The sequence below is a fragment of the Heterocephalus glaber genome, unplaced genomic scaffold (genome assembly GCF_053883595.1).
Source record: "Heterocephalus glaber isolate CG9 unplaced genomic scaffold, H.glaber_assembly_v1.0 deba00000594, whole genome shotgun sequence".
Classification (NCBI taxonomy): Eukaryota; Metazoa; Chordata; class Mammalia; order Rodentia; family Bathyergidae; genus Heterocephalus; species Heterocephalus glaber.
This window is the reverse complement of record NW_028258151.1, coordinates 16,002,615-16,029,539: the sequence shown is the minus strand read 5'-3', so window position 1 is coordinate 16,029,539 and position 26,925 is coordinate 16,002,615. Positions and strand designations below refer to the sequence as shown.

Sequence of the window (26,925 nt, the reverse complement as noted above, 5' to 3'; positions counted from 1 at the left end):
TCCATTCCTCCGGAACAGTAACACCAATAGCTACGGTGGGGGGGAACTGACTGGAGTTGCAGGCACAGCCCCATTCCTTCATCCTTGGTATGCCCCATGCCCAGCAGCAGAATGGAATCTCCCACGGGGCTGGATGAGGACCCTGCCTGACAATGCTTTTCAAGTGATCCAGGCCCAGATACTGGGGTCGGTGGAGTCAGCTGCTCCTGGCAACTCAGAGCTGGGTCTCAGGGCTGGGTGTAACTTGGTGTTAGAGAGACGGCTTGCCTGGCACACTTGAGGGCTTGGGTTTCATCCCCAGATAAAAAAAAGAGCTGAGTCTCAGAGGCCCCAAGCTAGGCATGGAAAGATCCTCTGCTTATCCTACTCCCAGAAATGTTGAAGCCCAACTCATCCCCACCCAGGGTGGCCCGTCATGCTTCAGTGGTGGCCTTGGACCCACTCCTCAGGAACACACAGAAGCTCTGCCATTTCATACCTTTATTTAGTCTGTACCTTCTCTGCCTCTTCCCTCCCCTGCCATCCCCTGAATGGGGGTAGAAGTCCCAGTTGGAAGGAAAGGGACTCCTCTTTCCTCCCTGGGGGAGGGATGATGTCAGCTGGGCCAGGCTCCACTGTGGGAGAAGTAGGGGCCTCCTGAGCGAGGCAAGGGCATCGTCCAAGAGGCTATGGATAGGCCAGGGCCCCTCGGATGCCCAGTAACCCTGATCCCATGAAGCATCAGGAAGGCAAAAAGCAGAGAAGCCTGCAGGAGCAATGAGGACAGGGTGTGTATATGTGGCTGATAGAGGTGGACACAGACTTTGGGAGGCAGGAGTGGAGACCAGGGAATGTGGGATTGTGGTGGGGTCCTGAGTTGGACCCCTGGTCCTAAGGGGAGCTGGATGTGGGGGTGGGTGCAGTGGGTACCAGCAAGAAAGGGAGGCAAGGCTGTGTTCCAAGAACCAGGCTCCCAGTGCAGGGGGCCACACCACAGGGTCACATCAGGGACTGACCTGAGCAGAGGTGAGAGAACAGGCAGGAAGGGACTGGCAGGAGAACATGGGAACCCTGGGCAGGTAGTGGGGCCATCATTGCCTGCTCTTCCGCCTCAGGAGGCCAGCCCAGCCAGGCCCAGCCCCAAACTGCCCATTTGCGCTTCTGGATTGATTGAGGCCCCCATTGTGGCCTTAGCCATGGCAGGGAGGAGCCCACAGGCAGCACTTTGCTGCACGTAACAGCTGTCCTCAGGGCTCCTCCCCATCCCAGGCTTTCTGGAAGCTTCCTCCCCTGCTCCTTGTGGGAGGCCCCAAGCAGCTCATCCACCATCACAGGCATGGGAGGTGAGGGGAGCCATGCTGGGGATGGATCATAGGCTCAATTCAGGTGGCATCCCTCCCCCCAGAATGATCAGTTACCAAATTTTAGTTTGTCTAAGGACCCCTATCCCACCCAATCCCTGTGTGTGACTGGTCTGCTTGCCCTCCTGCTTTGGCCAAGTATCAGGCAGCCAAGCCCATGGTGGGATGTCGAGGAGGGAGACACACCAGGGCTCCAGGGCATCTAGCTCAGAGCGCACCCTGCCCGTCTCCCCGGCAGCCGCTGTCCCCATGGACAATGAGCACCGGGAAGTAAAGGGCATCTTCATAGCACGGTGGGCTTTCCAAGGGTTCAGTGTCCTCTCCACGGCGCCCCAATGGCCCCCCACTCAGGCTTCGGAAGACCCCCGGTGTGGCCCGGCCCCCGGCGCCCAGTGAGAGGCGACTTCGGCTGAAGGGCAGGCGGGGGCCACTGGGCCGGGCAGGGGGCAGTGAGTTGCTGCTGATGGAGCGGCGACAGCGCTGGCAACCCCGAAGGTAGGCACCTGAGCCAGTGCCCATGACCACAGCCTCTGAGTAGCTGGGCACCAGCTGCCGGTTGGAGCAGATGTGCCACTCCAGCTCAGTGAAGTCCACCGTGGCCACCCGGGACAGCGGCGGTCCGCTGGGCATGGCCCCTGGAGGAGGCGAGCTGGCCCCAAAAAGCTTCTCCACCTGGTAATGGACATGGGCAGTGCCATAGGCCGCCACAACCCGCAGGGGCCAGGACAGCGTAGCTGCTGACACAAGCCAGAAGACCCAGGCACGGGCATACCAGGGTGGGCTGCGGGGATCGGCAAAGACCATGAGGGACTCTCGGAAGTCCACATCCTTCAGGTGCATGCCCTCACGGGCCTCCAGGTAGTCGTCCAGGCCCTCATTGGCACTGAAGAATCGGGCCCTCTGTGTGAGATATGAGGCCTCGGCCTCGGCACTGCCAAAGCTGAAGCACTTGGTAAAGCGCAGCCGTGTGGCTGCGTGGTCAGCTAGGCCCACCAGCTCCTTGGAGACGTCTCGGACACCATGGGCTGAGTAGTCAAACTCGCCCCGAGCTGTGCGACTGTCAGCCCTCTCGTGGTAGACCTGCGTGGTGGTGTAAGCATCGCCGTTGCGGTAGCGGGTGATCTGGCGTGTGCGGCGCACATAGTGGTAGCTGGTGGCCTTCCACCAGACACAGGGCGGGGCCTGCTGTAACCGGCGGATCAGGGCGAGCACAGTGTTGGCATCTGTGCGCGGCGCCTGGCATGACCTCACGTGGCAGTGCCAGCATTCTGCCAGGTAGAGGAGGTAGAGGAGGGAGACAAAGGCCAGTGGGATGTACAGGTAGCCATCAGAGCAGGGGCTAGCCGGGTAAGTGGGTGGTGGGCCCCCTGCCCCACGAGCCAAGGCTGCCTCGGGCCCCAGGACCAGCCGCGGCACAGTGGCAAGGCGACACCAGGCCACCACTGCACCACAGGCATGGATGAGGAGTGTGAGGAGCAGGCACTTCCAGTGTGACTCTCGGCACAGGGAGCTTCCCAGGGACTGCTTCAGGGGCCGCTGCTGCAGGGTAGGCAGAGAGAGGGGAGAGGGCGTCAGGATAGGGCCATTAGCTGTGCTGGTACTCTGTTTAACCCTGGGCAGAGAGGAAACTGAGGCTCTGAGGGCCTGAGCTACCTGTTCCCAGACTTACTTCCAGCCAGCTCACAGTGGTGCTGGCTGCAGGATTGGAACCCAGGCCCATTTTCCTGAGGCTGCCCTCTACTCTGCCCTGCTGTTTCTCAGTACCTAAGACACACAGATCTATCCCTCCCAGGAGAAAAAAGGACATTGCTCTCTTCATATCCCTTGCTGGTTACTGAGAAAACAATTTTGATGGTCTGAGCTCTGCTTGATTTGCTGTGAAGACTTGGCATATTCCTGCCCTCTCTGGGCTTTGATTTCTGGTTCTGGTGATATTGGAGGCCAAGGTAGCAGGGGCTCAAGAGTTGGGCTTTGGGGCCCAATAGGCCAGGATCTGGTGCTGGCTCCACCACTTACAGTATGCCTTGGGTAGGTCCATTATCCTTTCTGGACTTCTATTTCCTCACCTGTAACCTGGGGTTGTTACGAAGATTCAAGGAGATTATATGTGTGAAGATCTTAGATCTGGCCATGGGAAAAGCATTATTACTGCTACCCTGCAGCTCCTGGTCCTTTGCTCCACTAGGGCTGGCAGGAGACTTGGGAGAGGCTTTTAAGTCAGTGAGAAAGAGGGAGAGCTAGAGATGGAGGAGGTGTGAGTCTTGGTGGGGAGCAGATGGAGGGCTGTCCTCCACGCCCCCTCTGTGCAGAGGGAGGGAGGGGGCGGGACACAATGCTGCTGGGCAGCAGGGGCCACTCCCTGGCCCAGAGGACTTGGCACTGCTTCCCGTCAGGGCTGCCAGCCTGGCCACCTCACCCTCAGGTGAGAGAAGAAGATAGGCAGGGGAAAAGAGGGGTAAAAAGGGAGAGAAGAAAGCACAAACAATAGAGGCGGGGTTAATGGCCACCTCTCCTACCCAGCTCTACTAGGCCTTGAGGAAAGAGAGGAAGCCCCCAGCCCCCAGGCCTGCACAGAACAACCTGTCCCCCACCACCCACCACAGGTACACGCACTCACTCACCTACACCCTCAACATCTGGCCATCACAGACCCACTTACCCTGGAGGAACTCAGCTTGTTAACACCAGACCCTGACCTGTGCCCAGAGCACAAACCCCTACAGCCATAGCAAGATGCACATGGATACATGTGCGTGCACACACACACACACACACACACACACACACACACCCCACAGACCCATCCATTCCAGGACACACACATGTACATACATGTTACATACTTTCTGAAGCCCAGAGACACACCAAACTCTCACCTGACCACAGTGCACATCCTCCACCCCTCCAGCAACTTCACACCCACACCCACACATCCACTCCACACCAGAGAGATGCACACGTACAACACTGCTTGAAGACCCAAGCCAAAGGCCCCACGAGATCCTCACCTGACTACAGGACACATCTGTTCCATCCAAGAGGTAGGGACAACACATCTACATTCACACACACACACACTCCCCACAGGCATGCCCCACTCACTCAAACACAGCCCCGCTCACCCCCCACCCCCCACCCCCACCACACACGCAGGCCCAGCCCCTGCAGATTTTCTTGGCTGGGACCGAGGAAGGGTGGTCCTGGGGGTCCCAGCCTGCAGAGTGAGCCCTCAGCCCTCACCTGGGGGAAAGGTACTGGAGTCTGGAGGCCGCCTCCCTTCTCTTTCCCCTCCCCCCAGTCCTGGCCACTGCAGCTGCATTGCAGGCGCCGCCCGGCACCTCGTGAGCGGCAGGGTCGGGTTGGGGGCCTCACCTCGTGGCCCTGACGGTGGGGGATGGCAGCCAGGTAACACTACGGAATGGGGACGCGTGGGGGACAGGCGCTGACGTCACAGCCAGGTGAGGATGATTGAGGGAGCACCGGGGGCCGGAGTCGCCCCCACATTCCTGCCCAGCCGCCCCACCCCTGCCCCTCGCGGGCCCCTGGCCCGCGACCCCAGGCAGGACGCGGGTTCCCCGAATGACGTCATCGGCCGTGGGGGCTCCAGGACTTTCTGCCCTCATCCCCCTCCCGCGGCTCGCCCTCTGCCCTGTCCTCTTTCCCGGGTCCAGCCCCGCAGCGCGGTACCTCCTCCCGCAGCGGCTCGCAGTCCGGGATGAGAGCCGGGACCTCCCCGCCGTCGCCCTCGTGCATGGTGTCCTGGCTGCTTGGACGGCCCCAGCCCGGGCTCCGGGCATGATACGGGGAGGCGCTGAGGCTGCGGCGCGGCCCCGAGGGGCGTCCGCTCGGCTCGGCGGCCGCGGAGCACTGCGCCCAGTCAGAGCCCGAGCACGGCGGCGGCGTTGGCGGCCGCGGTACCCGGCGCCCCGCCCTCCGCTGACCCCACCCCCACGGCACCAGTGGCGCCGCCAGCAGCGCCTGGCACCGCGGGCACTGCCTCCGCCCCAGGGGAGCTCAGGCTGGGTGGCTGGACACCCGGGTTCTGCTCCCGCCACGCTCGAGCCTGCGACCTTGGGCGAGTCCTTGCTCTGTGGCGCCTGAGGTTCAACGGTTGTAAGGTGGGAAAGGTGAAACTCGAGGATGGGTGGGTGGGTGGCCCCTTGTTCCATGTCTGAAGGCTAGGTCCAAAAGGAAGCCCACCCAGACCCCGCCCTGGAAACCTCACTTCTTAGAGGAAGGGGACAGGTACAGCCCAGAAAGGCGTGAGGAGCCTCATTTGGCTGGACGGGGTACTGGGCTCCGCTTAGGTTAGGCGCTCTGGGTGCTAGGACGCGGGGAACCCGAGGCAGGATGACCTTGGGCCAGCACGCTTCATTCTGAAGCTCCGTTTTTTTCATCTGAGAAATGGGGATGGGAAGGTGTCGGGTTCAATTCATAAGCGCTCATCCGGGCGCGTGAGAGAGTGTGATCTGCTTGGGATGGCCCCCTCCCAGGTACGTAAGACCCAATGTTTTTGTTTTTTGTTTTTGGTACCAGGGATCTACCTTGCGCTTTCGAGGCAGGCGCTGGAACCACTGAGCTAAATCCTCGGCCCAAAGTATTATTATTATTATTATTATTATTATTATTATTATTATTATTATTTGGTACTGGGGATCGAACTCGGGTCCTTGCGCTTGCGCAGCAGGCGGGGAAACCACTGAGCTAAATCTCATAAGACCCAATGTTGCTCCTTGACCCTCTGGGGCCTGAGATCTTTCATCCTTCTGCTGTGTCTGGTCTGGGCCTTGGCCCCAAGCTAGATGATCATTGGGTGGAACAGGAAGCTGCAATGCTGGGTGGTTATTTTGAGGGTGGGTGTGTATGTCTGTGCAAAGGGCAATTTGAAGACAATTTAGTTAAACATCCCTTAGGCATTTAAAGATGATCTAGCTGAGATGTAGGGAGAGGAAAGGACTGGAACAGGGTTTCGTCTAGTATTTATTTGGCACAAATATTTATTGGGTATCTTCTATATGCAACTACTGTGTCTCCCACTGGGAAGAGAAGGTAGGAGTAGAGAATGACACAGACCCTGTTCTCAAGGAACCTACATTCAGGGGAAACTGGGTTCATCCAAAGGGGGCCTAGATCCCATGCTCTGGCCTCCACCGCAGACTAGGCCAGGCCTTCGTTGCCTTCGTTTCTCTGACAGGCAAAAGCTGAGCTGTTTTTTGTTTTGTTTTGTTTTGTTTTTGCTACCAGGGATCTAATTCAGGACCTTGAGCTTTTGAGGCAGGCACGGTGCCACTGAGCTAAATCCCCAGCCCTGAGCTAACTCTTAAAGGCTTTGGTAGAGTCATGAGGAGGAAGGGGATCTCAAGTGGAGGGGACCTCTGGGCAGATGCACATCGACTGTTGGACCATGTGGGCTGAGTTTGGGGAGTGGGAAGGTTACCTGATATAACTGAACACTAGATAGCTAATTAGAGGAAGGTCTTAAAGGGCCTGATTGTGCTCCCTAAAGGGTGATGCTGGAGGCCTGTGAGAGGGAGGCCCTTGAAGACTGTTTCCAGGGAGGGTGGGAGTGGTCAGAAACCCGGTGAAAAGAAAGGAGCCCCCTGGGACCCCGAGGGAGGTTTGGGAGCCTCACTTTGAGAAGATCACAGGACTGGTGATGACTCAGGAGTTTCGGATGCAGTTTCAGGAGATAAGGACGCCTCGGCCCCCAAACAGACTAGACCGTCAGAGTCGGCGGGATAGACCTGGTGCAGGATCCTGCCCATCTAATCTCACCCAAATCTCCAGGACTTCAGATCTTCTAGGTTTCAGTTTTTCAGTATGCGTGTGTGTGTGTGCTCTCTCGTTCACGGAAAGTGTGAATCAAGATTTCAAACTCCCAGCAGGGGCCCCCGCGGAACTGCAGGACAGCGGTAGTGGCAAGAGGGCATTTTCAGCACCAGACCACGGACAGCACCTATATAGGAAGGAGTGGGAAGCAGGAGGAGGAGCCACCATTCAGTTCTAATGGGCGCGGCCTCCCACCCACACCTTCAGGTCGCCTTCGGCTCCGCTCCAGGAATGGGTGAAATATTGGGGGTGGGGAGGAAAGAGCACGAAGAGGGAGGGAGAAAGATCCGGAGGGGCGGGGATTGATCAGAAGCCGACCGCTCCATTCCCTCCTGGTGTAGGTCCCACCAGGAAGCGGCATTCCAGGATTCCAGCCGGAGATCTCCTGGATAGTGTTTCTAGTGTAGTCGTGGCAGACGGATTCAAGTGCCTCACTGCGCAGACGCGGAAATAATTTCCAAACCTCTCCTACCTACTGGCTGCTCCCGCCTCAAACTGGCAATCCCGCTATCCAATCATAGAACGTCCCCATTTGTTCCGCCTATCCTTCGCCCGGAAGTTGATTACTGCCAAATCCACTTTGGCGAGAGTTCTCCATAGCCAATTGGAAAAAGGGGCAAAGGGAACCTGTGCTGCCCAAGAGCCAATGACGGATGGCGAAGGATGACGCTATGGATATGGCGGCCGCAATCGGCCTAAAGGGGTACGTGTCCGGCTGCCGGGTAACCTCTGTTCGTGCCCCGGGAGAGGAGCAGCTGTCTTGTTAGTATTCGTACTCGCAAGGCAGCCCAGTCGGCCTTCAGGGAGAACGAGTCGCGACCATGGCTTATCACTCGGGCTACGGAGCCCACGGTGCGTGGGGTGACGGGCGGTTGGGCGGGCGGGGCGCGTCCCGGCCAACTGGAAGAAAGTTGGCGGCGCGGCCCGCTCTCCCTGAGGGAGAGGGGTGGCCGTCACCGCTTCCCAGGGCTGGGGTTGTCACACTGGTTCCTGCCCCGCGAGACTGCAACGCATCCTGGACTTAGCCCTTTCTGGCCAATCTCGAGCTGGGGTGTTGACAGCGCAGCTGGGATCCCCGCATCTGACCCAGCACGAATGGAGTTGCGTTCAGAACTTTTTTCCCTGTCAGGATCCCGGCAGGATCCCAGACCACTGCCCATAGCCTGCAGGTAGCCCGCTGTCACCTTTCCTACCCTTATCCACGAAGGGATCCCCTTCTCGTTGTCTTCAATTACAGTAGTAAACTTCTAATCTCCTCAGCTTTGTTCAGAGATCACTCCCCTTGAGAGGCCCCCAGAAATCCCAGATAAACAGCTTTCCTTTGCCTGCATATAGCAAAGGATTTCTCGGAAAAGATCTCACCAAAGTTCTTTCTGAATTAGCTACTCCTAACCCAGCCTGACTTTCCCTCACTATTACTTGGTGTCCTGAGGACCCATTCAGGGCTGCTCAGCCAGTTAAGAGACAGTTTAGACTCCTGCTTGGTATTCCCATCACCTACTCTGGTACCTCCAAATCCACAGGTTCCAAGCACAGGGCCCGAGCAACTCCAGATCCCTCTTCTCTCTTCGATGACACGAGTGGTGGTTATTCCAGCCAGCCCGGGGGATACCCAGCCCCAGGAGTTGATGTGGCCTTCAATGTCAACCACTTGCTTGGTGACCCAATGGCCACCGCAGCTATGGCCTATGGCAGCTCTATTGCATCTCATGGAAAGGACATGGTGAACAAGGAGGTGTGGCCTGCCCCCAGGGAAAGGGTGGCAAGATTTCTGGTTAGGGCTGGGGCTTCACTGTATCCCACAGGATCCTCACAGCCCTCAGGGAAGGAGCACACAGAGGAGCACCCTGTGGCTCTGGTGTGGCTCGCCCACAGCCTCCTCTCTCCCCTCTCAGCTGCACCGTTTTGTGTCTGTGAACAAACTCAAGTATTTTTTCGCTGTGGACACAGCCTATGTGGCCAAGAAACTAGGGCTTCTGGTCTTCCCCTACACACACCAGGTGAGCTACCTACAAAGTGAGCTAGTAGGCTTCCCTCATCCCGCCATGGTCTGTCCCCTAGTCCTCAACCTTCTTTCCTCTTTTCTCCTCTCCTCCTCCTGACCTGGCTGCTGCCACCACTGCCAGAACTGGGAAGTACAGTACAATCGCGATGTGCCTCTGCCCCCACGACAAGACCTCAACGCCCCTGACCTCTATATACCCAGTGAGTCTCTGACCAGGGCAGGGGCCACAAAGGGACTTGTGCCTTGAGGTATGAGGGAGAAGTGAGAGGTTCAAGTATTGATCCCGCATCTGCTCCTGGTGTTTTTTGTGGTGGTGCTAGATGCTTGGTAGACTAGGCTGGGTGACCAGTAAGGAACTTCCTGAATGTGTCTCAGTGTCCCCACAACACCCTTTTGTAACTTTCATGCCTGTTAATTTGAACTGTGTCTCTTTCCTGCCTGGAGCCCTAGGTTTACACTTGGCTCTGCCACTTGCAGCTGTGGGACTTTAGGCTGGTTTTTGCACTCTTCAGTAAAAGCAGAATAACAGCCTGTACCTGGGAGGATTGTTGAGATTCAGTGAGGCATGTGTGTTCAGCATTGCACCTGGCATGCAGAAAGCACACAGTATATACTATTCCTGTGATTATTGCTTTTCTGAGGTCTGCTCCAACATCTCCACTTCTAGGAAGCCTGCCCTGACCCCCAGGCAAGTGATCACTCCCTTCGGGGGCCCCACAACTGCCTGTCTGCTTGGCAATAGTCAGTCTTACCTGCACTCTGCTGTGGCTGGCCGACTCTGCAGCTCACTCCTCTCTGTCCTGCTGTCCGCACAGGGCCAGGCCTCAGAGGAATGTGCCAGGGGCTAGCCTCCAGAGGAGCTGCCAGGGAAGTCAGCCTGTCCAGGTGCCCCAAGGATGAAAGTCTTTTGTCTTTCAGCCCATGAGCCTCTCATAGCCACTGTGTAAGGCTGGTACTGTATCCCCACTTCACGTTAAGGCCAGGGCTCAGTGGAACTTTAGTACCTCTGATGCCTGCAGCTTATAGGTGGCAGAGCTGATTTCCTGGCTCCAGACACTGTGCCCTCTGGTGGGGACATTAGTCTAGTGCCTTAGGGGGCAGAGGACTGATGAGTTTAAGTTGCTGCTGAAGCCTGGTTCCCACTGGTTCCAAGCTCTTAGAACTGCTCAGAGTTGAAGGAGAAGAATAAGTTCTTTTTTTTTTTTTTTTTTTTTAAGAACTGCTCAAAGTTGGCTTGGAGTTCTCTGTACGATCAGAGCATCCAGAGCCAGTGCCAATGGGCAGGCTTAGAATTGCTGGCTGAGATGAGCTCATTCCCATGGCCCTGGACTCTTGGGCCACTCTGGGTTGTCTACCAAACTTGAATTTTGTTCCTGTAGTTTTGCCAAGTATCAGGCTGCTCCCTGTCTAGGATGAGCAATGGCCTTGACCCTTGAAGCAGTTTCTGAGACACAACAGGAAACTGATGAGCTTCCTTGAACAGGGGCAGGGGAGAGGTGGCTGGTGGTTCTGGGAGAAGGGTCAAGTGGCATTTACTCAGGGAGAGCATTGGTTGAGGAAAAACATCCCAGACAGGATGGGAATCCTATTGGGAAGCTGAATGTGGAAGTTGGGCCATGCAGGGAAGGAAGTATGGGGGCCGCTGTGGTATAATGGTTTTGAATACATAGTGAGGAGGCTCTGGATGAGGAAACTAGGCTGATGGCTTCCCTTTGACTCTTGGCAGCGATGGCCTTCATCACCTATGTGCTGCTGGCTGGGATGGCCCTGGGCATTCAGAAAAGGTTGGTTCCAGTCCCCTCTCCCATCTCCCCACCTCCCTGGGGGCAATCTGTGCCATTTTCCAGCCTCTCCCCCTCACCCCTGCCACACTGGTTCTGACCTGCCCCTCCCTATGGCCACAGGTTCTCCCCAGAGGTGTTGGGCCTGTGTGCGAGCACAGCACTGGTGTGGATGGTGATAGAGGTGCTGGCTCTGCTCCTGGGCCTCTACCTAGCTACTGTGCGCAGTGAACTAAGCACCTTCCACCTGCTTGCCTACAGTGGCTACAAATATGTGGGGTGAGCATAAACATGTGGGGTGAGATGGGAGATAGGGGGCTTGGACTGGGTATGTGGGGTCATGGGTTCTGGTCCTGCATAGCCTTTAAGTGTGACATCTGCTCCCCTCTCAACCTCCACCTCTACTCTGTTAGAGAGACCAGTTTCCAGCAGTCTCCCCAGGAACTGAGTGACTTGAGATGAGAGTTTAGGAAAGCACAGGGGAGAGAAGAGGGTCTCAGATCTAGGTCCAGGGACTGAGCCTTGGGCCTTGCAGATCTATTTTGAATCTGGATCCCTGTGTGGACAGCTTAGGAGTGGAGGGCTATAGTTAGGGGGAATCTGGCTTCTGGGCCTCTGGTGGGAAGGGCCAATCTCAGCCCCAGACCCTGGAGTCACCAGGCTCCCCCCACTCCCTAGGATGATCCTCAGTGTGCTCACCGGGCTGCTGTTCGGCAGTGATGGCTACTACGTGGCCCTGGCCTGGACCTCTTCTGCACTTATGTACTTCATTGTGAGTCCTGGGCTGCCCCTTTGGCTTCTTACTTGAGTCACAGTTGGGGACAAGCCTCCCCTCCTGGCCCAGCCTTAGCTACTTCTTTCTTCCAGGTGCGCTCTTTGCGGACAGCAGCCTTGAGCCCCGACAGCATGGGTGGTCCTAGCTCCCAGCAGCGTGTCCAGCTCTACCTGACTCTGGGAGCTGCAGCCTTTCAGCCCCTCATCATATACTGGCTGACCTTCCACCTGGTCCGGTGACACCCTGGCTCCAAATGGCACTGATTTTTCCTTACATTGAAGATTTGGTTTCCTTCACTTGGTTTGAACCTTGTTCCTGGGTGGTCGGGGAGCTTCAGATACCTCTGGGCCTCTGCACTGCCCAGAGGACTCGGCTCGGGGCTTTCTAGGAGGATAGTCAACTAGGGAGGGTTTCCTGGAGGTTTTGACCTTGAAAGGCAAATGGAAAGGCTTCAGCAGATACAACCAGGAAAGTGAGGATGACAGGGTAGTTGGCAAGGAGACCTCGAAGGCCCCTGATCCATCTGAAGGGGCTCCCAGAGGGCCTTGTGGCTCATGGGGTAAGACCAGTTGTGCTGGGGACTTAGCCCCAGTCCTTCATCTCATCCCCATCTCCTCTTCACAGCTTTTAGGAACAGAACTGGGGCCCATGTGTTTGCAGTAGTTTATTCATATTTTGTCACAAATGGCCGGGGAGTGGGTGCCGGACTCCTCCAGGCAACATAGAAAATAGGTCCAAGAGACAGGGTGGGCTGTAGATGGGGCAAGTGGAGACGGGGCTGGAGAGAGCCTGGGGAGGGGAGAGGGCAGACTAGGGGTGGAGCTACCCCCTGCTGAGCCTGCTCATTCCCGGTGCGGGTGCCCCCCCACCTGCAGGGGGAGCCTCAGGGTGGGGGTTGAGGGGGGTGGCCCAGAATTTCGAAGGTCAAGCTCTGCCTGGTGGCAGGGCCCAAGTCCCCCCCCCCAAATGGACAAGGCCGGAAGTCCTACCACTTCCAGGATTGACTGCCATGCCTAACTGCAGGCTGGCAGAGGAGTCCCTGCCCCTAATTAGAGCTCTGCCTGGCCTTAGTCCAAGGGAGAGGGCTCTGAAGGCGGGGAGTTCCCGCAGCAGCAGTTTGGGGGATGGAGAGGCTGGGGGCACCAGTGCCCCCTCCCTCCCCAGGGCTGAGGCCTCTGTGGCCGAGGGGTAGGGCTGGGGGTGCACAGGCGTCCGGTCCGTTCTGGGCTCGCTCCCTGGCCGGCTTCCCCCTTAGAAACTCACCAACGTATAAACCATACTGTAGAAAAATGAGGCAGTGAGCTCGAATCCTGAGCAAACCTGGCCACCCACCTGGTGACATCTTGGGTTGCCCTCAGCCCTCAGAGGCAAAGGGCAAGAACTTGGGATTGCCTAGGACATGCCTTCCCTGAGTTCTGCCTGCTATGGTTAGGGCCTCACCTGTACAGGTAATAGAAGAAGGAGAGCAGGTAGAAGGCGAGTTTGCACCAGGACTCCTTCTGGCAGTAGTTGAGGATGTCAGCATTCATGATGGAGACCGCATCATACATGACCTCAGAGCCATCCGCAGGACGGTGGAAGTACCTGGGGCGGGGAGAAGCCTGAGTGCCCACTAGCTATCAAGGCTACCACCCCATGCTGCTGACCCCCACCTTCTCCTCCCCCCGGTGGCTGCTGCCCTCACCTCCAGAGGTGGTAGAAGAGGAGGGGGATGTTGAGGCCCAGGGTCACCCACTCTGCTGCACATAGAAACATCAGACAGAAGAGGCCGTGGATGGAGTATTCTGGGACCACCAGCTGTGTGAGTGAGAGAGAGGTCGGTGGCCTGGTGCCAGGACAGACCCAAGCTTCAAGAGCACAGAGGAGAGCTGGGTACTTGGACGTGCCAACCCACCATGAACCCATGACCAAAGGGCCTCTGGCCTCCTACCCTCCTCCCAGGAGGCAGCGGGGATCAAGGAGGCCCAGAGAAGAGGAAGGTCCAGCTCTGGGCTACCCAAGGTGGAGGAAGCACTTGGTTAGGAGCCTCCTGCCCCCAGCCCTGACACTGACCTTTCTCAGCAGGCAGCAGATGCGTTCAATGTTTTTTAAACGCTCGCGCTGTAGGGGAAGGAAAAGGCCGCCATGGGGGAGGCAGAGGAACTGGCCCCGAGGTGCTCCCCCATCACCCCACATGTGGCCGCCAGGGGGCGCTAGAACCGATTCTGTCCTCAGTGCGGCAGGAAAGCAGCCGCGCAGTTCCCATGGCGACCGTCACCATGGAGGGGGCCTTCACCCGCGTCTCCATGGCAACGGGCCAGAGCCTGGCAACTGCCTCCCTGCCAGGAGGATCTAGAGCCCAGAACCCGCGCCAGGTGTTTGCTGGGGGTGGGGACAAAGAAGGGGCAAAGACCACTGGTCCCCTACATCGCATCCTCACCTACCCACCCGACCTCCATTCCCACCCACTGCCCAAGACATGGAAAGACAGACGGACGGACACACCTCGGCACAGCACATGTATCACTTACAGCCCGCGCTGGGTTCCCCTGGTCGATGGGGTTCTTGAAGTCAGTCCGCAGCTCGTCAAAGGCTATGATCTGAGGGAAGGGCGTGTGCTCATCAGGTTTGAGGCAGCAGCTGAGGCCTCCTTCCGTGGGATAGGAATTTATACACGGGGACTGAGCAGATGGAGCTTGTAGCAAAGTGGAGAAACTGAGGCCCAGGGAGAGACAGGACCTGGTCTAAGGTCACACAACAGTCTGGAACAGAATCCTAGTGTCCTGATGTTCAGTTCCAGTCTATTTCCACCACACTCTATTCCCAAACATTCTCAAACATGCCCAAACACGGTCTTTTTTGCTGGGTCCAGTGCTAAGCACCAGAGCCCGAGGTCTGGATGCAGCTCTTGTCTGGGAGGAGCCCCAGGTTTGGTGCGCAGAACTTAGAACTACATTGGAGGTGATCAGGGCTGTGGGATATCAGCAGGACCCTGTGTGTAGGGTGAATAGGGGTTCAGGCTGACGCTGAGTAGGCGTTTGGTGAACAAATGGGAGAAAAGCAGTCCAAGCAGCAGGAATAGCAGATACAAAGGCATAGAGGATTGAAAGAACATTCAGGAAGCTGCAGGTTTATGGGCCTAGTGTAAGTGCGGGGTGTGGATAGGAGGGAATGATGCAAAATGAGGCTAAGGAGGTCGGCATAGCCAGCCAGACATTGGTGGCCAGACTAGGAGTTTGGGCTTTAACACAAGAGTAAAGGGGAGCTATTGAGGGCTACAAAGAAGAATGGGGCAGTCAGACTGGTGCCTTAGAATTGGTGGGGGTACAAGCTGGCTCACAGACATTGCCAAGACATCTGACCAGATTTATATTTATTCACTGAGCACTTGTAATAATCTAAAGACTTAAATGCTGGCATTATTTTCTTTCTTTCTTTTTTGCTAGTATTTTCATTTCTGTTTTGCAGAGGAGAAAGCTGAGATCGTGTTTTGTCCAAGCCACACAAGCTAGTTAGTGATGTTAGGATTCTAACTCAGTCTGACTACCGTTAAATACTAACCATTTTGTTATACTCAGGCTAAACCAGTGTATGTGGGGGGCTATTGGAGTGTCTGGGAAGGGCTAGTGGTGGTCTAAGTGGGCAGAGTGGCAATGGAGATGGAGAGGTGTGGATGAATCCCAGAGCTCTCTAGGAGCCAACTCCAAAGGGTTTGTATAGTGAAGCAAGGCAGAGCGGTCTAAGGTTTCTTCTCTTGGGGTGTTTGGCAGATGGCAGTATCCTCAGGAGTGGGCAACTTCTGGAGGAGCAGGTGTTTAGGGAATGATGGCATGAACCTGGGAGGAGCTGGCAGGTGACCTGGGGGAGATGGGCTGGCAGGGGAATCTACTGGGGTCCCCTCCCCTCAGCTCCAGCCCTAAAAGCAGCAGCAGGCCCACCACCCCCAAGCATCCCAGATCCCAGACGGCTCAGAGGGAAAGAACATGGGCTTCCTGGAGGGAGCTGGAGCCATCTGGGCCCCCTCCCCCAACTTCTCATTGACTCTAGGCAGCCTCCCCACTTGACAGGCACAGCAACAGGGTCCAGCAGGGAGCGGAAGGGTGCCGTCTGTCTGCCCCTAAGCTGGCACCACCAGCAGGCCGCGGGTGTTGCACCTCCCACCCCCTAGGCCGCCTGGCGCTGACTCAGCCCCCTGGAACAAACAATCCCCCACAATGACAGCTGACATGCATCACTCACCACCAGGGTTGCCTAGCGACTAGTGGGGCCTGGGCTCAGGGGTTGGGCTGGGATCTGGGGTCTTGCCCTGGAAGGTTCTAGCTTGTACCAGCTTTAGACTGAAGACTACATCTCCTCTCCCTGCTCTCTCGGTAGACCTCACTCTGGGTACTGATGTCTATACGCCTACTCTACCGATGAGAAAACAGACTCTCAAGATGATGACTTGCTAAGATCACCCAGCCAAATGGCTGAGCAGACAGTGCTTCACACATAGTAGGTGCTCTGTGCATATCTGTTGAATGAATAAAGGTGTTACTTCAAAAGTTGGGCCCCACCTCTCAGCCTGGGCAATCCACAAGGGCAAAGCCTTGTTCTTATGCATCCTTGATTCCCTCAAACCTACGGGAGAGCCTATATCTCTGAGAATCCCAAAGCTACAGATCTCCTTAGGGGCTGTGGGACTGACTCCTGTGTAGGACGGAGCCTGAAAGGGGGCTTCTTGAATTCCAGGTTAGCCCTATGTCCCCTAGCCTGTGGTCTCCAGTTGGTTCTGGTCCTTAGGACTCGAGCCTTCCTGCCACCACCCATAGGACTGTCCAAGGCCCTGGGCGTGGGACAGAAAGCTCGGAGAGATCAAGATGCACATAGGGGAATGGAAGGAGGAAAAGAGAAATAGAGCCAAGGGGAGAAAAAAAAAAAACTGAAACACTCAGAGAGTTAGAGGCACAAAGGCAGGGAGCCAGAGGGTGGAGTTGGGGTTGTGCTGTATGGAGGGCCCACGGGAGCTCACTCCTCATATAGTAGGTATACAGCACAATCAGTGAAATCCCAATATAAAGAAGAAAGGCAGAGGGGATGGCAGAGGTATAAGGGGAGAGTGATGGGGAACCATGGAACAGGCAGCAGGTCCCAGGAAAAGAATGGAGAGGGGAAGTGGGAAAGCAGGAAGAGGCAGGTGGAGTAATGGAAGGAAGTAAGAGATATGGGAGAGAGCCTGGAGATGGGTAAGAGAACCCCAAAGGGAATGAAGATCAGGGAGGCTTGAGCAGGAGGGGTTGAGCAGAGGGCTGCCACAAACAGGCCTGGAGGGAATCTGGGTGGGATAGAAGCCTCAGGGTGTAGTGGAGGAGGGAGGGCTGTAGAGGGGGATCAGGGCCCCCAACAATGAGCTGGAGGCTGACTGATATTTCTGCAGTGAAGGTAAGGAGGCCAGGTAGAGGAGGCCCTTGAGGAGAGAGATCCTCTCTAGGAGTAAGTCATCAGGATGAGACAGTAGCATTCTGAAGAACCAGGTGTGAGGCTAGGCCAGGGTGAGGAGCAGACCAAGGAGGGACGCACAAGACAAAGAAGATGTGAGAAGAGGAATAAGAGGATGGATGGAAAGTGGAGAAGGAATGGAGGGATATCCAAAGTGAGCTGCAGTGGAGGTTAGGTTTCTAGTGCTGATTAGAGCCCATGGCTGGTTGGCCAAGGTAGGGGGTGTGAAGGGAAAGGGTTAAAGGCCTCTGAGATATGTGGGTCCTGTAAACAGATGCAGTTGCCATAGCAACCGGCTCCATCACTCTGGCTGGAAAAACCCACGGGGGGAGGGGGTAGCAGCAGACAGATAAACTGCCAGACAGACAAACGGTGTGTGTGTGTGTGTGTGTGTGTGTGTGTGTGTGTGTGTGTGTGTGTGTGTGTATGGATTGAGGGGGTAGGAGAAGGTGCAGGAATTCCAGAAATCCGCCCCCCACGCCACGAATGGACGGGGGAAAGAGGGGGGTTAGGGACTGACTGACATACCCATAGACAGGCGGAGGAGGCTAAGAAAGGGCCCCCCCCCCCGGGAAGGAAGCCGACAATGGGGGGTGTTAATGGTGGCGAAGAGAAACCGATGGATGGGGGAAAGCGGAGAGGAGGCTCCAAGTTTCCCCGGGGCTCCGAGACCGACCATCCGCCCGGGCCCTTCCCGCTCCGTGCGCCCCCTGGCCCCCCACCCCGCCCCCAGCCCCAGCCCAGCCTTACGTGCCAGATGACAAAGAAGATGAGGGAGGCGCACAGCACCAGGGTGAGCATGTAGCAGAACGCGGCGAAGGTGAACGCCATGGCCCCAGCGCCGGGCGGCGGCCCGGGGGGCGCCAGCGCGGGGTCCTGGCGCAAGGGGACGCCCCCCGCCCCCCCGGCCCGTGCTTAGGGCCGGCCGGGCATGGCCCACGGGGCTCTGGGGACGCGGACGGTGCGGCCGGGACCGGGGCCGCGGGGCCGTGGGGGGCGCGAGGCGGGGGCCGTTGGGCTCGGGGGGCGCGTCCGCTGCCGGCTGCCCGGGCCCCGATCGCACATCCTGCGATCCCTCGCCCAGGGCTCCCTCGCTCTCTAGCCCGCGAAGCCGGCGGGGCGGAGCCGGGGGCGGGGCCACCGTGCAGCGGCCTCTGGCGGGGGTGGGGCTTCGTGGGCCCCTCCGCCTGCCCCATGCTACCTGAAGGCCGGACTAGCCCAATGCCGTGCATCCTCAGTAGACCTGGACGCACGTACCTGTTACCCCAACACACAAGCAGCCCACCACAGCCTCTGACCGGCACAGTCCCTGCTCTCCACCCCGTGCTCACTTGCGTGAGCGGAGTCCCCTAAGTGCGAAGTACTTGCCACCTGGGTGGTGGTAGTGGAGGCCAGGACATCTGGACAGAAGACGTAAGTCTGGGAAGGGCTCTGAACCCAGGGGCTGGAAGGGGTACAGTCTAGATGCATTGGGACACATTCGTGGTGTACACTGCAGCCCCCTGGCTGACTCCAGGGCTGCTGCCCAACTCCAAGTCTCAGACGGGTGCCCGTGTGGTGGCTCACCGGGTATTCGCTGATGGCCGCCTGCCTGCCTGCCTTCCTCTGACAGAGCCGTGCTGGGCCCTTGGGGACAGCCCAGAGCAACACATGCAGCTCTCCTGGCCCCAGTATGTGGGTCAAGGGCTTTTACCAGCCATCCCAAGACAGCCTAAGCCAGGACCCTAGTGCAACTCACCAAGCCCAGGGCTCTAGTTGCACCCCCACCCCCAATGCACACTAAGACCACAGACCACACTCAGTCACCACAACTTCCTTGCAAAAACCCTCGGCTCGCCCAAGGGCCAATGGAAATTTATTGATTTTTTTTTTTTTTTTTGTCCTTTCCATCTTTCCCCAAGTGGCTTTTCCTTGCAAAATGCCTGACATGGCCAGAGGGGATCTGGGAGGGCCCCCAAGGGGTGGCCCAGGGATTTAAATACAAGCTGGAGGGAAGGGCAGGTTATAGATGGGACAGGCAAGAGACAGCACAAGGGACATGGCTTCTTAGGTAGAGACCAAGGTTTGTTTTCTGCAGGAAAAAGCTGTGCCAGAGGGCAGAGGGCCAGGATCCTGGGCAGGGAGGGAGTGAGCAGAGGGCCCCAACTCTGGGTTACACCTACATTCCCCAGAGAAGTAGCGGCAGGGATGAGGCTCTGCCCCTTAGGCTCTGAGCAATGAGAGGAAAAATAGACCAGATGTGCTGCCTCAGGGAAAGAGAGGGTGTGCTGGCAGAGTGAGGGTTAAGGCTGGTGCCTGGCCTCTGGCATGGTGGGCCTTCCGCCTCTGCCTGCTTTGGGCACAAAAGGGCATGGTGGGCAGGCAGCACATGGGCCTGGCTCTGGCAGGGCAGGGAGTGGCAGGAGCAGGCTCCCTCTGGGCTTAAGACATAGGCCCAGCACAGCCTCCCACCCACCTGCCCTAGCTGTGCTTGGACCCCACTGCAGCTGGACGGCTTGAGCTGTGAGTGTAGGAGGGGTGGAAGGAGGCAGAGGAAAGGGTGGGCTGCTGGGCTCCTGCAGCCCCCATACTCGTCCTGAGGTCCAGCCCAGGGCCCGAGATCCCAGGCCTTGGATCCCCTCGCTAGTCCTGACCCCAGGCACTGCAGCCAGGGGCAGCAGAGGCCAGGAAGGCCTCAGCTCTTGGGAAGGGGGGAAGAGAGAGACAAGAAACCAAGTGCAGCATACATGGGGGAGGGGAGACAGAGGAGCCCTCCCCCGCCCAATTCCAAAGGAAGGCGCATGGTGGGGCATCTTTCCAAGGTACCTAGAGGCAGCAGCAGAGCAGCCCCCGTCCCTGCCCTTGCCACAGGTTCTGTGTGTCCTCCCTTGGGGACCCTGACAGAACTAGGGCTCAGGACAGCAGGCAGATGGGCCAGAGGGAGATGGGGAGCCCAGGACACCTCAAACCCACAGACTCAAATGCCCAGGAGAGGGAGGAGGCACCTCCTATCCCCTCCAGAGGCATCATCTGGAGAAGGGGTCCTCTCCTGTTCCATCCCAAGTGCCCCTCCTAGCAACAGCCACCACCAGCTGGCTTCACAGGGGTGCTGTCAATCTTGAGGTTGGGCCTTTCTCCTCCTGATGCTGCTCCAGGCCCCATCCGCTTTTTTATCTCAGCAGCCATAGTCATGAAAGCCTGCTCGACATTGGTGGCATTCTTAGCACTTGTCTCCAGGAAGGGGATGCCCAGAGAGTCTGCAAACTCCTGCCAAGGGGAGAGAAGAGGAGAGAGGAGACAGGGGTGAGGGGAAACGGGCCCCGGCCCCCTATGTAGGCTGGCCCAGTCTGGCTCACCTTGGCTGTGGTGTTGTCCACCACCTTCTTGGTGGTGAGGTCGCTCTTGTTGCCCACCAGGAGCTTATTGACATTCTCACTGGCATATCGGTCAATCTCCTGCAGCCACTGCTTCACGTTGGCATAGGATTCCTAGAGGGTCCAGGTCCAAAGTTATTGAGCTCCCAATTCCGGCCCCTCCCCAGGCCTAGACACAGGTTCCTTTGAGAGAGGCAGGTGCCCTGGGCTTGGGAAGCTGTCTCCTCCAGGTTTAGTTTCCCCCTCCTCTCCAGCACAGCACAACATAGCTGATGCCTGCAGTCCCAGCACTCACAAGGCCCTCTAGGCCAGACTGCTCTGACTGCCATGGCTGCTGCCCTCCAAGACACTCCCAGACATAACCACATGTGGGAGCCAATAACAACAGAAGAGAGGTGGCCAGAGGGAAGAAAGGGACAGAGAGGAATAGGCTAGTGAGAATCACCAAGTTCCCACCATGACCTGAAAATCTCTTAAGGTTTGAAGCCTTGCGCCAGGTGGGAGGTGTCCTGGCTATGAGACAGGCATCCTGTCCTACTTCTGACACTAACACTGCATCACTGAGCCTCAGACAATCCCAGCAACCTGACACCTGCTTCCCCTACTGACAAAGGACAGAATTTCTAGGAAAGTGCTCGAACTAGAGCTGCTTTTCTTTCTTAGGGGCAAGAGGCCTGGTGACCTGCCATGTCCCAAGTGTGCTTTATGCTGGGTACAAAGAGGGAACTCATACCAGGGGCTAGCCTAAGGCATTCAGAGAATAATGGAGAAACAGACCAAGATAAACATACAATGCCAATACGGAATAGAGGCAGGAGCTAGGGAGCCCCAGGACCATTTCTGCCAGGGAAGCTACAGCTGACCTGAGCCTGCAGGCATGAAGTGGGCTCATGCAGGAGAGGTAGCTACTGAGCAAAAGCCTGTGCCAGGTCACAGAGTGTGAGAGCACGATGTCTTTGAGGAAAAAGAAGCATGTTGCTGAGATACAGGGCCTGAGGCAGGAAGACAGGGGTGGGCATGTCAGAGCTCAAAGTGTTTTCACTCAGCTAAGTCTGAGACAACCAGAGACGGGGAGGGGTGTCTTCTCAGACAAGGGGCAGTGGGATCACATCTGAGCTCTTGATAGATGGTCTACATAGGAGTGTGGAAGACAGAGAAGACCAGGAAGAAAAGGAGACAAACTAGGAGGTGATGGTCCCTGAGCCAGGGGTATGGTAGGGAAGCACACAGGTTTAGTCAGGCCATTCTGGGTGAAGCCCTGGCTCAGCCACTTACTGTGTGACGTTGGATTTGTCACCAGACCTCCAAGAGCCTCAGTTTCTTCTTTTGTATAAAATAGTACCTCCCAGCAGGGTTGTTGTTTACATGAGAGAATGAATACAGGCCTGTCTCATAACAAGTGCTTAATTAGCAAGAGCCGCTATTATCCTCATCACTGCTATTATTACGATGGGACAGATTTGAGAGATGATGGGGGAGAATGGAGGAGGCTTGAGACTGACTGGATGAGGAAGGAAGAGTTTTTTTGTCAGGACAACAGGGATTATGTTACAAAAATGAGGATGCAGGAGCGGGTGTGGGGAAATATGGCCTGGCCAGTGCTGGACATCTGAGTTCTGCAGCTGGTCTGGAGCCTGGGAAAGGCACCCCAGGGCAGGAAACCATGAGCTCCAAATCAGAAACACTGAGTTTTAACCCAGACTTAGTTTTCCATGACTGGGAGACTAGACTAGGTACAAATTAACATCTCTCTAAGCAGTTTCCTCATTGGGAAATATAGACCTCGCCATGTGGTACACTGGGTATGATCACGGAGATTTGAATTCATAGACACCAAGTATTAACACAGGAATATAGAGAAAAGGAAGTGCATACTGACAGCTGTTTAGATGCAAGAATCACAGAAAACAAGATAAAAACCAAAAACCAAATTACCAAAGTAGCCAGAACCATGAAGAGAGTCAGAGTCAGGAAGCAGAAAAGATGGGGGGGGGGGGGCAGAGATGAATCAATAAACACCTTGAAGGGGCTGGAGATGTAGCTCAGAGGTAGAGTACATGCTTAGCAGATGGGGAATGCAGAGGAGGAACTCGTTGTTTTTGTTTTGCTTTGTTTTGGTACTGGGGATCAAACTCAGGACCTCATGCTTGCCAGGCAGGTGCTGTGCCACTGAGCTAAATCCCCAGCAGGAACCCTTTTTTTTCCCCTTGTATTGGGAATCAAACTCAGGGACTCTTGCTTACCAGGCAGACACTGCATCTCACAGCTGAGCTACATTCCCTACCCCAGAGGAGGAACTTTTCAAGGAGAGAAGAGTGTTAAAAGTCACGAAAGAGGGGCTGGGGATATAGCTCAGTGGCACAGTGCCTGCCTGACAAATGGGGAGCCCGGAGTTCAATTCCCAGTACCAAAAAAAAAAAGTCACAAAAGAGCCTGGGTGTGGTGATGCATGCCTGAAATTCCAAAACTTGGGAGGCTGAGGCAGTTCACATCGAGGCCAGCCTGAGCTACACGGTGAGTTCAAAGCCGGCCTGAACTACACAGTGTTTCAAAAAACCAAAAAAAAGTCACAAAAGGTCAATCAAGGGAAGAACTCAATTGAGGTCCCTAGATTTGGTGGTAATTAGAAAGGTCTTGGTGACCTCTGTCTGGGTGGAACACAGTCCACCCCCAGCTTGCTATCCAGAGCTGGGGAGGTAGTGGCAGAGGATCATGAGTCCTAGAGAGCCAGAGTTCTGCTGCCCCTCAGAGCAGGGATTCCTCCCAGCCCAGGGCTGATGTCACCTCCATGTCCCCAGGGCCTGGCTCCTGTTAAGCAACAAGGTTTGGTAGAAAAAACAAAACAAATGGGATGCAGAGATTAAGCTTTCTATCTCTCCAACTAAACTAGCTGGAGCAGTTCACCTGGTAGTCACCTCACCACCCTGAAACCAAGTCCTCATCAGTAAGATGGGAATATGACACAGACCTTACAAGCATCAAAAGACAATATGAAGGTGGACTCAGTGGTGCATGCCTGCAGTGCCAGCTACTTGGAAGGCTGAAGCAGAAGGATCACATGAGCCCAGGAGTTTGGGACTAGTATGGGCAACACAGTGAGAAACCATCTCAAAAATAGGGGGGGGCGGATTTAGCTCAGTGGTTTCACCGCCTGCTTCGAAAGTGCAAGGACCCGAGTTTGATCCCCAGTACCAAAAAAAAAAAAACAAACAAAAAACCCCACAAAGGAATCTAAAGGCTATGATTTTGTTTTTGTGGACTTTCTGGCTGCTGCCATGACCATTGATGCCAGTGACACGTGACTGAAGCCACCACAACACCCACAGGGCTCCTATACCTCTGTTCACCTGGGCCCAGAGCTCAGGGATCCCTCATTGACTTGGCTAAGGCCCTCCAACTGTTCCCCCCAGAATGTTCACACAGGAAGCCATGGGCCCAGCACAGCAGCCAACCAAGTGACTACACCTCCACAACACATGTGTCAGGAAGGTCTAGAACAAGGTGGAGGGGAGGTGTGAGGCATGGTTCTGCCAAGACTCTGCAGCAGGGCCTTGATGGGATCCATTTCTGTGGCTGTTTCCCTCCTTATGAAATGAGTACAAGTCTCCTTTCCAGGAAGAGTCAAGAAAAAGATAGTAAGAGTAAAAAGAAACAATAAAATCTAAGGCCAAGGAGGCAAAGCTGGGCAGAGTAAGTCCAAGAATTATCTACCTGGTCAGTGACATCGTACACCACGATGATGCCATGAGCCCCCCGGTAGTAGCTGGAAGTGATAGTCCGAAACCGTTCCTGACCGGCTGTGTCCCACTATAACACAGTAGGGAGAGAGGAAGATCAGCCTGGTCAAGTCCCTCCCCATGAAAAGTTTGTGCCTATCCCAGGGGCTTGGGAAAAGCCACACTTACAATCTGAAGTTTGATGGTTTTGCCATCCAGCTCAATGGTTCGGATCTTGAAGTCCACCCCGATGGTGCTGATGTAGCTCTCTGTGTATGTGTCATCCTGGAAGGTTGGAGCCAGTGAAATGGCCTGAATGAATGGGTCCAAGGCCCATTTCAAAAGCCTCCCTCCAATTTCCTGCAGAGTCAGCTCCTAATTGCCAACCTCCAGTTCTGAGTACCCCATCTTATCAGCCCAGCCCCCTATATAGTCAGATGCACTGCTGGCAGGTTCCCAGGTCTTGGACCTACTGTGCCCTGGGTTATCCCTTTTCCCCTTCCAAGCCACTGCCAGCCAGGACCCCAGATGGATGGTATGGGTTTCTTACTCACAGCAAACCGCAGGAGCAGGCATGACTTGCCCACACCTGAGTCACCAATCAAAAGCAGCTTAAACAGGTAGTCACTGGAGAGAGAAAACAGGAAGAAAGGCATGAAGGAAGTCAAGAAGTCCACCTACCATCACCACTACAGTATCTCCACTCTATGAGGCGTGTCTTTATTTGGTATTTTATGATAATCACCAGATCTTCCCTCCAGATCCTGGGGGAATGAAGATTGAACTTTCCCCCCATAAGCTAGCCCACAGGTCTCTCAGCTTCCTGAGTCTGAATTTCCACTTTTATGGAAAAAGAAACAGGCACAGAGAGGGACTTGATGTTCCAAGAATCACAATCAATTGTTAGAGCTAGGTATCCTATCCTGATTACTGACAGACTCCACGGTTCTGTCTGGTATAGGATATTTAGAGAATCCCTAGCATGTCCTGTGGTGTGTGCTACTAGGCAAGGGAGACAGGCCACCAAAGTGGAAGCCAGGGGCCGGCCCAGAAACTATTAAACAAAAAAGTAAAAATTCTGATATGAAGTCACCAAGAAGCAATAGTCAACAAGCGGAAATGATAACAACACTTAACACTTAAAGATGTCACTGGCATTACTTCATTAAATTCCTACTACAGTCCAAGGAAGTGAGTGTTTCATTCCCAAAGACTGCAGAAATCAGAGTCAAAACAAGGAAAGTGACTTGCCCTAAGTTACATAGCTGATAACTCTTTTTTTTTTTTTGGTACCGGAGATCGAACTCAGGTCCTTGTGCTTTTGAGGCAGGCGGTGGAACCACTGAGCTAAATCCCCAGCCCAATAGCTGATAACTCTTGAGACTCCAAACCAGGCCTGTCAGGCTCTGTGAGAGCCTGCCAACTCCGTTCTCTGTTCCCCTTCCTAATCCGGCTCAGTGAGGCACCCTTCCCCAAGGAAATCTGAAGTCTGGCGCTACAAGAGAAAAAGGAAGTGGCAGAAGAGGAAGATGACAGCTGATAGTTGGGGACAACTACAAGTGCAGGGCACAAAATGTGAGCCACCTACCAGCCAGGGGAGTGACCAAAAGGTCAGTAGAATTTGAGGACTAGGGAATCCCACTGTAAGGGGGAAAAAGAGGAAAAGCAAATTCCACATCCACCTAAACTTCTCTGGCAGTATGACAGCGGAGGGAAGGGGTGCAACGGTGGTGATGGAGGTCTGAGGACAAATCGCCTGGAGCGCCTGGAAAGCGTGACCCAGGCAGCCCAGGGTAGGCACAGCCCGGGAAGGGTTGACCTAAAAGGAATGAGAAACAAGTGGCGCTTCGGGGCCACCCGCATCTGGCCAGTCTCTAGATCAGCCCCGGGAACCAGGCTCCAAAAGAAAGAGAGGGATTTACAGCCTAACCTAAAGTACTTGAATCTGAAGCATTCGAAATCAGAAACTACTATGACCAGCTCCAAACCGCGGAGGCCGTCTTCAAGCAGCAGATGGGGAAACTGAGGGCTGGGAAGACAGGGGCTGCGGGGTCACCTGACCAAAAAGGCCTGATGCACCACTGCCCCGGGCTCCAAGTGCTGCCCCTAGGGGTCGCCGCCTCTGGGGCCCAGGTGCGAGGACTCGGGGTGTCAAGCCGGGGTCTTGGATCCCCGGGGGGAGGGGCAGAACCCGGATGTGTGTGGAGGAGTCAACGGAAGAGGGACCCGGATGTGGGGGCGCCGCGCAGTCCTGACCCAGGCCAGACAACCCCGGTAAGCGTACAGCCCCGTCCTCGGGAACGAGGCTGCGCCGAACGGCGCAGGCGGGGCTCACTCACTATTCGGGGTTCATGGCGGCGGCGGAGGCCCGCTTGATCGCTCCCAGTCGGCTCTGCTCCGCCTCCGTTCCAAGATGGTGGCCGCTCCGCCCCAGAGGCCCCGCCCGCCACGCGCAAATGCACGCGTTCTCGAGTCCGGCGGTACCGCGCTGCTTCCTGGGACCTGTAGTTCTCCTGGTATTGACTCCCCCCCCCCGCTGCGCAGGCGTATGTCTCTGGAGCTGCCACGGCGGCGACGACGCAATGCCTTCTGGGGTTCGTAGTTTTCTTACTGGACAGGCCGGCGTGGAGGACCAAATTCTGAGCCTGCCACCAACTCGGTAGGTGCAG

General features: G+C 56.1%; 4 protein-coding genes across 9 annotated transcripts; 1 reads left to right on the top strand and 3 right to left on the bottom strand.

Annotated features, from left to right (window-relative positions):
- Positions 1-463: 463 nt before the first annotated feature.
- On the bottom strand, positions 464-5,262 carry Tmem151a (transmembrane protein 151A). The gene is made up of 2 exons (XM_004852322.3): positions 5,028-5,262; positions 464-2,879 (listed from the first exon to the last, which is right to left on the bottom strand). Exons 1-2 carry the CDS (start codon positions 5,091-5,093, stop codon positions 1,548-1,550), a joined length of 1,398 nt encoding a protein of 465 aa, XP_004852379.1. The 5' UTR covers positions 5,094-5,262; the 3' UTR covers positions 464-1,547.
- Positions 4,656-12,026, top strand: Yif1a (Yip1 interacting factor homolog A, membrane trafficking protein). Of its 5 annotated transcripts, none has more exons than XM_087205374.1 (10): positions 4,656-4,798; positions 7,223-7,376; positions 7,511-7,872; positions 8,693-8,904; positions 9,065-9,169; positions 9,296-9,374; positions 10,901-10,958; positions 11,079-11,234; positions 11,634-11,727; positions 11,823-12,026. In XM_087205374.1, the coding sequence occupies exons 4-10, from the start codon at positions 8,836-8,838 to the stop codon at positions 11,967-11,969; spliced, it is 708 nt and encodes a 235-aa protein (XP_087061500.1). In that variant the 5' UTR covers positions 4,656-4,798; positions 7,223-7,376; positions 7,511-7,872; positions 8,693-8,835; the 3' UTR covers positions 11,970-12,026. The 5 variants fall into 5 exon arrangements, with proteins under 5 accessions (XP_087061500.1, XP_012930407.1, XP_087061498.1 ...); XM_021264551.2 differs by lacking the exon at positions 4,656-4,798 and adding an exon at positions 5,338-5,458; XM_013074953.3 differs by lacking the exons at positions 4,656-4,798; positions 7,223-7,376 and adding an exon at positions 5,314-5,458 and having other exon boundaries at positions 7,511-8,021.
- Positions 12,027-12,381: 355 nt separating this feature from the next.
- Cnih2 (cornichon family AMPA receptor auxiliary protein 2) lies at positions 12,382-18,124 on the bottom strand. 2 transcript variants are annotated; one of them, XM_004852325.3, is made up of 6 exons: positions 17,938-18,124; positions 14,241-14,309; positions 13,783-13,830; positions 13,415-13,527; positions 13,171-13,314; positions 12,382-13,009 (listed from the first exon to the last, which is right to left on the bottom strand). In XM_004852325.3, the coding sequence occupies exons 1-6, from the start codon at positions 18,016-18,018 to the stop codon at positions 12,982-12,984; spliced, it is 483 nt and encodes a 160-aa protein (XP_004852382.1). In that variant the 5' UTR covers positions 18,019-18,124; the 3' UTR covers positions 12,382-12,981. The 2 variants fall into 2 exon arrangements, with proteins under 2 accessions (XP_004852382.1, XP_012930167.1); XM_013074713.3 differs by having other exon boundaries at positions 14,215-14,309; positions 17,938-17,983.
- Positions 18,125-18,999: 875 nt separating this feature from the next.
- Rab1b (RAB1B, member RAS oncogene family) lies at positions 19,000-26,731 on the bottom strand. The gene is made up of 6 exons (XM_004852328.4): positions 26,596-26,731; positions 24,811-24,883; positions 24,446-24,541; positions 24,252-24,347; positions 20,523-20,654; positions 19,000-20,433 (listed from the first exon to the last, which is right to left on the bottom strand). The coding sequence occupies exons 1-6, from the start codon at positions 26,607-26,609 to the stop codon at positions 20,239-20,241; spliced, it is 606 nt and encodes a 201-aa protein (XP_004852385.1). The 5' UTR covers positions 26,610-26,731; the 3' UTR covers positions 19,000-20,238.
- Between the last annotated feature and the right edge of the window lie 194 nt (positions 26,732-26,925).

Excerpts from the sequence above, each read along its gene's own strand:
- Tmem151a (XM_004852322.3), bottom strand. The coding sequence starts at position 5,093 with ATGCACGAGGGCGACGGCGGGGAGGTCCCGGCTCTCATCCCGGACTGC. Across the intron at positions 2,880-5,027 it reads GCGAGCCGCTGCGGGAGGAG|CAGCGGCCCCTGAAGCAGTC; the intron begins GTACCGCGCTGC and ends CCTACCCTGCAG.
- Yif1a (XM_013074953.3), top strand. The coding sequence starts at position 7,991 with ATGGCTTATCACTCGGGCTACGGAGCCCACG. Across the intron at positions 9,170-9,295 it reads TCTTCCCCTACACACACCAG|AACTGGGAAGTACAGTACAA; the intron begins GTGAGCTACCTA and ends CACCACTGCCAG. Across the intron at positions 11,728-11,822 it reads CTGCACTTATGTACTTCATT|GTGCGCTCTTTGCGGACAGC; the intron begins GTGAGTCCTGGG and ends TCTTTCTTCCAG.
- Cnih2 (XM_004852325.3), bottom strand. The coding sequence starts at position 18,018 with ATGGCGTTCACCTTCGCCGCGTTCTGCTACATGCTCACCCTGGTGCTG. Across the intron at positions 13,831-14,240 it reads AGGGGAACCCAGCGCGGGCT|CGCGAGCGTTTAAAAAACAT; the intron begins GTAAGTGATACA and ends CTTCCCCTACAG. Across the intron at positions 13,528-13,782 it reads TCTGCTGCCTGCTGAGAAAG|CTGGTGGTCCCAGAATACTC; the intron begins GTCAGTGTCAGG and ends TCACTCACACAG.
- Rab1b (XM_004852328.4), bottom strand. Across the intron at positions 20,655-24,251 it reads TGTACGATGTCACTGACCAG|GAATCCTATGCCAACGTGAA; the intron begins GTAGATAATTCT and ends TGGACCCTCTAG. Across the intron at positions 20,434-20,522 it reads TGGACAACACCACAGCCAAG|GAGTTTGCAGACTCTCTGGG; the intron begins GTGAGCCAGACT and ends TCCCCTTGGCAG.